The sequence below is a fragment of the Haliotis rufescens genome, unplaced genomic scaffold, assembly GCF_023055435.1.
Source record: "Haliotis rufescens isolate VD_foot unplaced genomic scaffold, xgHalRufe1.0.p SCAF_29, whole genome shotgun sequence".
NCBI lineage: Eukaryota > Metazoa > Mollusca > Gastropoda > Lepetellida > Haliotidae > Haliotis > Haliotis rufescens.
Window position 1 is genome coordinate 3,663,342 of NW_025963990.1, and position 12,415 is coordinate 3,675,756.

General features: G+C 39.9%; 1 protein-coding gene across 2 annotated transcripts in view; it reads left to right on the top strand.

Annotated features, from left to right (window-relative positions):
- Positions 1-12,415, top strand: part of LOC124144419 (rap1 GTPase-activating protein 1-like) — a 345,341-nt gene that overhangs the window by 27,159 nt on the left and 305,767 nt on the right. Inside the window, exon 1 of one of the 2 annotated variants that reach the window (XM_048402790.1) lies at positions 12,313-12,349. The exons of the other annotated variant lie outside the window; for it this stretch is intronic. Coding sequence (XP_048258747.1) covers positions 12,316-12,349 — 34 coding nt within the window. The 5' untranslated portion in view covers positions 12,313-12,315. Of the gene's footprint in view, positions 1-12,312; positions 12,350-12,415 lie in introns of those variants that run through there. 2 annotated transcript variants of the gene reach the window in all.

Sequence of the window (12,415 nt, forward strand, 5' to 3'; positions counted from 1 at the left end):
TGAAGCCCTCTCAAGAAAGGTGTAGTGAAGTTTAATATTAGATCCAGTGTCTTCGATGTTTGCTGCCAGATATAGACAGTTGTACGCGGAAACATCAATCAGAGACACCCAACGATGCTTTAGATTCTTGGACCTCAGATCTCTTTCTCCTGATGAAATCTCTGTCTGGAGACACCCTGTGTGCAGGTGTGTGTGTGTTAGGGGCGCTGAGAGTCTCTGTTGAATCAAGGAATTGCAAATTGACACCTGCCAATACGGAAGATGATCTGCCTATGTTGGTGTATTTTTGAATTCTGTATCAATTTTCAAATTGTAATGTTTGACTTTTTTGACAACCCTGCCTGCTAACTTCTCCAGCTAGCTCATGACTACTTCCCATCTCCACCAACATGATGAATCTGTAACATAGTGCTACCTCCAGTGGATAGAGTGAGTGAGTGAGTTGGGTTTAACGCCGCTTTTAACAGTATTACAGTTATATCGCGGCGTGTCAGCTTAATGTGGGAGGAAAGCCCGAAGTGATGCAGGTCTCAGATGTTTACCACTTTGGTGAAACCCACGAGCACGGGTATGGTGCTGACAAACCTAGAAACATAATCGGGGCGAACCGGGATTTGAACCCACAATCATAGGTTTCTGGCGTGCCCAAGGGATGCAACCCTGCACCGTGAATCGCGGTGCCTTAGGCGACTGGGCCACCCATACCCCAGTGGATAGAGTGTCTGTCCGGAGGGTGAAAGGTCAATGGTCCCGTCTGCGTCATACTGAAAGACGTTAATAGATGGTACTTGTTGTTACCCTGTCTGCGCACGTCTAAAACAAGGACTGGTCGGCTTGGAGTCAGTATATTGTGTCTGAGTGGGGTATTCATGTTAAACTGCGGCATAGTAATTCAGTGGGCTAGCGCTATGTAATCGTGCATACACATCGCTATATGAGTGCAATAAACTTGAACCTTCACCTCACCTCATTGTTCTTACTATCATGGTGTACAGGAAGTTGGTACTGTAAAATGGCACTGATGAAGATCCGGGGTAGAATAGGTCTTCAGCAACCCATGCTTGCCATAATAGGCTACTATACTTGTCGTAAGAGGCGACTAACGGGATCGGGTGGTCAGGCTCGCCGACTTCTTTGATGCATGTCATCGTATCCCAATCGCATGGATCAGTGTTCATGACATCAATCACTGGATTGTCTGGTCCAGACTCGATTATTTACAGACCGCCGTCATATAGCTGGAATATTGCTGAGTGTGGTGTTAAACAACAAACAAACAAACAAACAACCACTATAAAACAGGCAATTGTCTGGATTACAAGCAGCACGTCGCTATTTAAGAGCAATTATCTTTAACATTATCTTTGACATGCTGTTATATTACTGAAATAATGCCTTCTCGGCAGAGTTTAACCAATCACCTATATTGAAATCTGGTGCTTTGAAGTCATTCTGTCATCTTATCCGTCCAACATTTCTCATTTATCCAAGGTTGAAACTCTATGTTTCTTATCATGATTGCAGATGTGAACACGTTCCATGAAATTAGTATTTCTTCTATGTCAGCATCAATCTGATCTCATCTCTTGAATGACACATGTGTTATTCAAACAAGATTCTAAGATCACATTTATGAGATGTTTTTAGCACTGGGGGTCAGTGCGACCTTGGTGGAGTGAGTGTGTATTTACTTAACCAATAACCAGCCATGGTGCTAAGACATTTCTGCTGCAGTAGATTTAACCATGTTGATCCCAAATTACTTTAACACTGATGAATTATGGAAGACCACTTCTTCAAAACAAGATGTTTTGCTGATTCTAAACATAGAATAAAGTCAATTTGTTGTGTCTCAATTCAGTTATCATCCTCTGTTGTGCAGGGTATTGCGTCTCCATTCTATTATGGGGGATGGATGGTAACAATATGGATATTTGACAACCGAAACAGGACTTGAACAGCTCAGGCTGTAAACCTCGTCATACGAGGGAGGTACAAATGAGTTGACATGTATATGATTGGCAGACGAAGATCTTACAGTTTAATTTAGAATTTGCAGAATGTCTTTAAGGAGGACATTACTTAATTTTGCTCATCTAGACGAAGATCTTACAGTTTAATTTAGAATTTGCAGAATGTCTTTAAGGAGGACATTACTTAATTTTGCTCATCCGGTACAAAAATGGTCTCCGATGCAATTCCCTTGTACCATATGTTCCCCTGATTTTTCAGATGAACCACCTGGTGTCATTGCTTTTTGAAAGTCATTCATAAACAAATGCACACAATATAGTGGAAAACGTACAATCGACTCTGCTTTTGGCAGAGATTTCTTATGAATATTGACCGCCTCCATGTTCTAGTGGTAGAGCGTCCGCCCGGAGGGAGAAGGTCCGGGGTTTGATCCCCGGCCGCGTCATACCAGAAGACGTTAAAAGATGATACTTGTTGTTACCCTGTCTGGCGCTCGGCATTAAGGGGCTAAAACAAGGACTGGTCGGCTCGGAGTCAGTATACTGGTCTGAGTGGGGTATTCATGTTAAACTGCGGCATGGTATCTCAGTGGGCTAGCACTATAAATCGGCATCAGTCCAGGCTAGTACAAACAGCCACGCACACACACACATGTACATGCACGTCGCTATATAAGTTCAATAATCTTGGACGCGACTTTAAACCCCATTTCACCTCACCTCTTATGAATATTGAAAGGGTTTTGTCGCTTTTATTTAATTTGTTACATGGAACATGTGCTGATGTTGTAACATGTTCAACATTTCAGTGTAATGGCTCTGGATATTAAAGTTAGATCATAAAAATAATGACATGTACAAATGTAATGGACTTTTTTGGTTGGTTGTTTGGTTTGTTGCTTAACGCCGCAGTCAGCAATATTCCAGCTATATGACGGTGGTCTGTATATAATCAAGTCTGGACCAGACAATCCAGTGATTGACATCATGAGCATCTATCCACGCAATTGGGATTGATGACATGCATCTACCAAGTCAGTGAGCCTGACCACCCGATCCTGTTAGTCGCCTTTTACAACAAGCATAGTCACCTTTTACGGCAAGCATGGGTTGCTGAAGACCTATTCTAACCCGAAACCTTCACTGGTCTAATGGACTTTGTTAGCAACATCTTTAAGGTTACATAATTTGTATTTTGGCTGCTGAAAAAATGTCCTGATGCTTGTTGCAAAATGATAATGATAGAAACTGAGATTTTGCAGCTATTGACACATTTATTCCAAGTTGCTCTTCAGTGTCAGTTTGGTCCAGTGTTTTGGAGTGACCTGATTGCCATCCGAAATCACTGAAACCAATCTAATATCACATTTCAGAGAATGTTATTCTGCCATTTGCTTTGTCATGTGATCTGCTTGAAGTATTCTTGGTGGCCATAGGATTGTTCTGTATCACATAGTTGGGATATACGGCAGCACTCCCTGGAATGGTAAATCTGGAATCTGCAGGAGGAAGGGAGTACCACATAGGGGATGGAATGTGCTCATTGGAATGAATGAATGAATGAATGATAAATATGGAAGGATGGGGGGAAAAAAGGAGAGAGTTGGGTTTAGCGCTGTTTTGAACAGTGTTCCAGTTATATCATGGCATGTCAGCTTATGTGGGAAGAAAGCCTGAAGAGATGTAGGTCTCAGCTTTCACCACTTTGTGCAGGCACGGGTATGGTGCTAACAAACCTGGAACTTAATCAGGGCAAAACAGCTAGGGTTTGAACCCACAATCATAGGTTTGGCACAAGCTCCTCACAGTGATAGCCCGTACCGCGGAGCTCTCTATACTATCGCTACCACCAGTCAAAACTCCCCACTGTGATAGGTGGCCACAACCATGCTTGGAGTTGAACTTGCAACCGAATGACAGTTATGTTTACAAACAAGTGATGACTGTCGTGATGCCGAATAAACTTACCCCTGCTAAATTACTTTCCTTGTTTGTCAATTTGAATTTCTATTTAATTAATTCTATCATGTAATTGATATGGTAAGAATGTAAGGGAGGAGTTGGTTGATTTTCCGTAAGTCTGCAATCTCGAACCAATCTGATTGTACAGACAACAAAGTAATTTCATCTGGAAAACATGGACTGCCGTCAAACTATGATGGCATTCCCAAAGGAATAAACAAAAGTATGAACGTTACTACATTTGGGGTTAGAAGCCAAATTTCAAGATTCTTGTAATGGCCGCGCCCACACTGGTGGCAGCGATGTTACCGAGAGTGTAACGAAGGTGTCACGTGCTGGGAAGGAGCTTGGGTTTGGCGTTCCCAAGGGACACAGCTCTGCACAGCGAATCGTGATGCCTCACACGACTGGACCTCCCATGCCCCTGGGGAATATGAAAAATATGAAGGAAATATATGACACATGATATAATAAGGGAATAAATGGAAACATGAAATCAATTTAGAAAAAATGAATGAATGACAGCTAATTTTTACTGTTGCCTAAGAAAGTTGTAGTTGCTTGATTAAGATTGTTGCATGAATACTTGACTGTCGCATGACACACTTGTATGCTAGCGCTATTGCCATTTTGTGCCGTTAAGTGATTTCGGTTTAACGCCGCTTTTAACAGTATTCCAGTTATATCAAGGCGTGCCAGCTTAATGTGGGAGGAAAGCCCGAAGTGATGTAGGTCTCGGATGTTTACCACTTCAGTGAAACCCACGAGCACGGGTATGGTGCTGACAAACCAAGAAACATAATCGGGGCAAACCGGGATTCAAACCCACAATTATAGGTTTCTGGCGTGCCCAAGGGACGCAACTCTGCACAGCGAATTGCGGCGCCTTAGACGACTGGGCCACCCGTGCCCCCTGTACCGTTAAGCTTAAACACATCAACTTTATTTTTAGAGTAAGGATTCATCAAAGTAAATGGAAATGGGTTGTTGGTGTACACAACAACTGTAAACACAAACAACCAATATGTCGTCTTGCATCTCTCAGTCAGATCTCAACACGCAAAGGTTTTACATTCCCTGGAAGTGGAAACATTTTACAAATATTTCCTGTTCACTGAAAGTCAGCTGAATGTTTTGATTTAAACACAACCCACTTCCAGAGCTTTTGGTGTATATAAACAGGCAGATTGTATTGCACGACCAAAATAATAGTTGAACTGGCTCTTAAATGTAAGTAATGAGCTTTTGTTTCTGTGAATGTATGTTTATTCTGTTTGTTTTTCTGGGCTTGACTTAATGGAAACAACACATGGGCCAAGTTTAAGCTGTTTTAACAACGTTGTGACTTGATTTCCATAGAAACGAACGTTGTTTTGGTGATGATTTAGAGCTAATACATTCTTAGTAACATGAATGATGATGATGATGATGATGATGATATTTGAAGCATTAATACAAGGATTGTTGTACAGTGAATCCTTGTAAACTCCAACTGTGACTTTGGAATATATGTAGAGGTATCCATGACTTAAGACAAACTATACCTTATAGTGCTGATGTTATACCCTATATTGCTGATGTTATACTTTATAGTGCTGATGTTATACCTTATAGTGCTGATATACCTTATAGTGCTGATATACCTTATAGTGCTAATGTTATACCTTATAGTGCTGATATTATACCTTATAGTGCTGATATTATACCTTATAGTGCTGATATACCTTATAGTGCTGATATACCTAATAGTGCTGATATACCTTATAGTGCTGATCATATACCTTATAGTGCTGATGTTATACGTTATAGTGCTGATATACCTTATAGTGCTGATGTTATACCTTATAGTGCTGATATACCTTATAGTGCTGATATTATACCTTATAGTGCTGATATTGCACCTCATAGTGCTGATATTATACCTTATACAGTGATCGCTCGCTATTGCGCTACCAATGGGGTCCAAATAATTGGTGGGCGTTATAGACGATGAGCCGTTTAACCGAGGCCGAGGCGGGGGAGCGCGCTCGGCAAATCTCAAATCATCAATAGGCCTATGTGTTTATCTCACGTCACGTCAAAATAGTATATATTTTTATGGACCTAGATCTACCTGTAATATCATTCATTTATTAAATCTGTCATATTTCACAATGTCTGAAATACGTATTCCATTCTAATTTAACATTTTTTATCAATAAATTAAAAAATTATTCACTATTTCCCGCGATGTTATTGAAAATAAAATTCTCGGACACACATTTCGACAACGGGTCCGCATCGAACATGTCAAAGAGCAAAATAAAGACTATTTTAAGCAAATCTTTAAATATATTATACAAAGTGATAAATAAAATCAACAAAAATATATCTAAAAGTAATCAAACTTACATCTAAGTTATTATTTCCATCGTTTCGTGCGATCGCGTGTAATATAAGTCAAATGACATCTCGGCTTTCGTCGCCTTGAATTCTCGGCTCGGACACAACGTTTAATGCAAAAATATATGCATGAAAAATCTTTGTCACAGCTCGTAACCTAGCACGATACATTCGCGAAGTTCCATATTTTTAATATATATTGTGATTTCCTGCTTAAAACGATCAGAATAACACGATTTAACAAAAAATCTTTCGCTAACTTCTGAAATTTATCAAACACGAACTTTGTATCACAGCTTGATTGGCTGCCTGAGGTCACGTGCTCAAAATTGACCAATCACGAAACTTGTAGCAGATTTCGGCAAGAAAGCGTCATTAGAAACAAATTTTAATCCAATGAAATCGCTTGTTATAACTACGGGGAAAAAACAGGCGATGTTACGAAAGCGCGATTACGAAACAAATGACCGCCGTGTTGTGACAGCAACTACATGTGTGTGACAGTTTAGCCTTAAATTGGATTGCCCACTAATTAAGAATATAAACTTCACTTGTGGTTCTCTTTTATTGCATGCATGCGCTTCTAAGATCAAAGGATGTATAGTGTGAAAAGTTAACTAGTAGAACAATCGTATTTCCGGGACCTGCCGCGGATGTTTTCAAACAGATTATTAGAACTCCATTCAGCGATAAACCGTTGATTATGCAATGAGAAGCGTTATGTGCAAATAAACAACGAACAACAATACAATCATGTCTGTGTAAAACTCTCAGTATTAAAAGTGTACATAAATTTTGGGAGCCATGCGTTACCGCGCGTAATAACCGAGGTAGCGCTTTATCGAAGAGCGCAATAGCGAGCGATCACTGTAGTGCTGATAGTATACCTTATAGTGCTGATGTTATACCTCATAGTGCTGATATACCTTATAGTGCTGATATTATACCTTATAGTGCTGATATTATACCTTATAGTGCTGATATACCTTATAGTGCTGATATTATACCTTATAGTGCTGATAATATACCTTATAGTGCTGATGTTATACCTCATAGTGCTGATGTTATATCTTATACTGCTGATATACCTTATAGTGCTGATATTAAAACTCATAGTGCTGATATTATACCTTATAGTGCTGATCTTATACCTTATAGTGCTGATGTTATACCTTAAAATGCTGATATTATACCTTATAGTGCTGATATACCTTATCGTGCTGATGTTATACCTTATAGTGCTGATATTATACCTTATAGTGCTGATATTATACCTTATAGTGCTGAAACAAATATATATTTGACAAGCTTAGAAATTGAAGAGATTCTCTAGGGACCTTTGTATTATATATTAAAGACATTTGAACACACAAAAATCTTAAACTATTCTCATATCAGAGATTAAATGTTAGTTACATCCACTCCTTTGATGAAGACAAGGAAGTGTGTAGAGTGTTGAGATCATTACTTTGTCTAACATGTAACCTTATACTGATAGCCCTGAGTGAGGCTTGATTGCTGTGATATTTGACTGAAAGGCTCCAGTCCATATGTCAGCTTACCAGATAGTGATGATGGATTGACTATCGGCACTTCACAGCTCTCAACACTGGGATTGTGTTGTGTCTAGTATACCTGGTCTGTGTGTCTTAGTTTACATGTGGGACATGCAAGGGTTTTAATGAGAGGATTGTTTTGAGGGAAGTCAAATTTCTCGATATATGAGTTATTTTCATGACAATTTGTGTGGAGTGGTATCGAGATGATGTTACATTGCTGTAAATGTTACATGTTTGTTAGATTATGTTAGTGTATGTCTACAAAATTGCCTCTATTCTTTAATGGGGGCCGGTCAGGTAGCCTAGTGGTTAAAGCGTTCACTCGTCACGCCGAAGACCCGGGTTCGATTCCCGACATGGGTACAATGTGTGAAGCCCATTTCTGGTGTCCCCTGCCATGATATTGCTGGAATATTGCTAAAAGCGGCGTAAAACCAAACTCACTCACTCACTCACTCACTATTCCTTAATGGAATGTTTCTTGTCTTATTTTGATGGAATAATATTTTGAAGAGTGAGTGAGTGAGTCTGGTTTTAACGCCGCTTTTAGCAATATTCCAGCAATATCACGGCGGGGAACACCAGAAATGAACTTTGCACATTGTACCCATGTGAGGAATCAAACCTGGGGTTTCAGCATGACAAGCGAACGCTTTAACCACTATGCTACCCATCGGGCCCATATTTAAAAAAAATAAAATATGTATTATTAATATTTAAGATGTGATGAAATAATATTCATGTACTGCTTGAACTACTTGCTTGTACATCCCTGATCAATCTCACATTGTTGATGCCCCGTGAAGACCTGGGGTAGAATAGGTCTTCAGCAACCCATGTTGCCATTAAAGGCGACTATATGTTTGTCGTTAGAGGCGACTAACAGGATCGGGTGGTCAGGCTCGCTGACTTGGTTGATGCATGACATTATATCCCAATTACGTAGATTGATGCTCATGATGTCAATCACTGGATTATTTACAGACCGCCGTCATATAGCTGGAATCTTGCTGAGAGCAGTATTGAACAACAAAAAAACCATTTTCAAATGAAGAATTGTATTCAAACCCATTGTGAAAAGTATCTGATCAAGTAAACTTTGTTGAAGTTATTTTCGACTCAAAGATACAAATTTATGAGTCACCAACTTTGCTATTTTTCAGCAGACTTATTTTGAGATTTTGCAATTATGGAATGATGACTATTTATATCATATTTTATATTTATCTGCTGAAGGCAAAACAAATTTAATAAGTGGGTGAAATATATATGCTGACTTTGTAGGTATGATAGTCAACTGTTGGTCTTCGTATTCCCCTGCTGGGGAGACTGGCAATACTGATTCCACATGTAGATCAGCACCGTTTTCCCATAAAGGAATATTTTCAGAGCCTAATCATTTTGTTAATATGTTGCAAGGACTTGAGACTGGAATATTCTAAGTTTGATTTCTGATTTTTGTTCAGATGAACATAATTGATTCCAAGAATGTTTACTTGCATGAATTTCATTAATTCCTTGTTGATACTACCAGGAATTATCCAATCTCATTAAAATCAGACCTTAGTTCTCGCTACCACTAAACAAAGATCTGAAGACATCCCTTTAGGGGTCACGTCAGAACGACCTTTCATCCGACCAATCAGAGCGTCACTTACCAGATCATGAAAGTGACAGTCGGAATGTGATTTCTAATCATACAACCTCGAAAACATTAACACCGGATATTCCGAACGATAGTTACGGGTTTAACGACTGAATCCATACAATCTAGACCATAAATTAGCCATTCCAGAATGTTCTTTTGTTCAGGTTTCAAATTTGTAATCGAGAATTTGTCAAAATATGTTTCGAAGCGTAGTTGACAATTTGAAATTAGTGCCGTAAAGCATGAGAAAGCTGCCTTCTGATTGGTCAATCCATTGGTCGGCCAAATTCGTGCAAGGTCGGTCTGACGTGACCCATAATGGGATGTCCTCAGATCTTTGTTTATCGGTAGCGAGAACTAAGGTCTGATTTTAATGAGATTGGGAATGATGATGGTATTCAGTTCATGCCTCACCTTGTCCAATGTGACATTAATTTACAAGGTTAAATTACCTTGAAGCCATGTCACCTTGTCCACTCTTCAATCACTTCATTAATTATACAGCCAGATGATAATCTATATGGGATTGCATTGTGAATCTGTAGTTGCATTGTCTTGTTATTCTACCAGCCGCCATCCTAAACGAGCTTAGCAGCTATGTCCTTATATTATCAGGGATGTTTATATTCCTGATTTAATCCTGGTCATGTAACCTTGGCTGTATCGAGCCTCAGTCCTAGACACAGGGACACAGAGAGACTGACAGGTCACGGCTCTCCAACTATTGAACCATGTGATATAGTACTTGTCGTATGAGGCGACTAACGGGATCAGGTGGTACGGCTCGCTGACTTTGTTTATACATGTCACCGTTCCCGATTGTGTTGATTGATGTTCATGATGTCAATCACTGGATTGTCTCGTCCTTACTTGATTATTTACAGACCACCGTCATATAGCTGGAATATTGCTGAGTGCAGTGTCAAACAACAAACAAACAAACAAACAAAACTTATACATATGAATTCTGATATAGATACATCAGTAGTGTGATAGATTCATCAGGTATTTTGGTAAAACTTTATTGTTGTGTTCAGTGCAGATCACTCACTCACTCACGTGACCACTCACTCACTCACTCATTCGTCAAAGGGTGGGTAGCTCTGTTGTACAGAATGTGAAGCCAAATTCCTGTTTCCTCTATCGGCATATTGCTGGAATGTTAAAACCTCACTCACTCTCACTCACTCACTCACTCACTTGATAATGAAGATCTGACAGGTCAGAGGTCATTATGTCGTAACACTCATTCACTCACTCACTCACTCACTTACTCACTCACCCATTATCCCACCCACTCACTCACTCACTCGATAATGAACATCTGACAGGTCAGAGGTCATTATGTTGAAACACTCATTCACTCACTCACTCACTCACTCACTCAACCAATATCCCATTCTCCCACTCACTCACTCACTGATAATGAAGATCTGACAGGTCAGAGGTCATTATGTCGTAACACTCATTCACTCACTCACTCACTCACTCACCCATTATCCAAACCCACTCACTCACTCGATAATGAAGATCTGACAGGTCAGAGGTCATTATGTTGAAACACTCATTCACTCACTCACTCACTCACTCACCCAATATCCCATTCTCCCACTCATTCACTCACTCACTCACTCGATAATGAACATCTGACAGGTCAGAGGTCATTATGTTGAAACACTCACTCACCCAATATCCCATTTTCCCACTCACTCACTCACTCACTCACTCGATAATGAACATCTGACAGGTCAGAGGTCATAATTTGGAAACACTCACTCACTCGCCCAATATCCCATTCTCCCACTCACTCACTCACTCGACAATGAACATCTGCCAGGTCAGAGGTCAGTATGCTGAAGCATACAATGTCAGGCAGTGGGCCAGGGTCTGGCATTCTGGGATTTCAAGAGTGTGACCTGGTTGTTTAAATTCTCCATGTCAGAAACATCTAGGATTAAGCTAGCACCTTCCGAATCCCACATCAAGAGCAGTGCGTGGACATTTCGTAAGAAGGCAGAGTGAAAACAAGCAGTGATTCAGGTGTGTTAACACAAGACATCTTCCAAGCACTCGTACCCTAGTTGCAAAAGAAAAGTGTTGACCACACAATTTTTTGGCGAAATAAAATATTGAATCACGAACACAAGTACTATACATACAAAGAATGACATCTTGCCACAAAGGTCACGTCAGGGCTAACTTGGCCAGATGGTCGTGTAGAAAGGCCAGGCGAGCTGATAAAACTTTGACATTGCAGTCATCAAACATATTGTGTTTAATTGTTTGTAGACTCTATGTATCATGTCAACACAAGCGGAGTGTGGAGGCACCGGCCCCCATGTGCGGTGTCGGAAAGGAAGCCAGCGGTCACAACTGCCACCTTTATAGTAATGAAGGTGTATAAATAGGAAGGGTAAACGCTAAACTGATTTAGCCTCTTAGCTTCGGGAATGTGGCTGTTAGTTCCTTGTGATTAACAGGATCAGGCTAAACGTCGCGCTGGAACCAACCGACCGCTGTGGAATTATCTCCGAATTCTTGAAAGAGTTTTAATTTTGTCGTGGGATGGACAGACGTAGTAATTCCTGACCATTTTAGTTTGAATTTAATGGATTTATTGATTGTGTTTGGACAGTTCGTTGAAGTTTATATGGTTTAAGAATGTTTTGCATCCTTGTTAAGGATGGTGGTGTGGAGTATTGTGATGAAATATGTTTTCTTGTCATTTTTTATTAATGACACTGGAAATTATTGAAGATATTCTTGCTGGATGTTTCTCATGGAGTGGAGAATGTTTTCAGTGATGGAATATTCAGAAGATGAAGGTGAGAACTGATTTCATTTATCACATTGAGAATCTCACCCTTGTGTCTTTTGATATCAAATATATC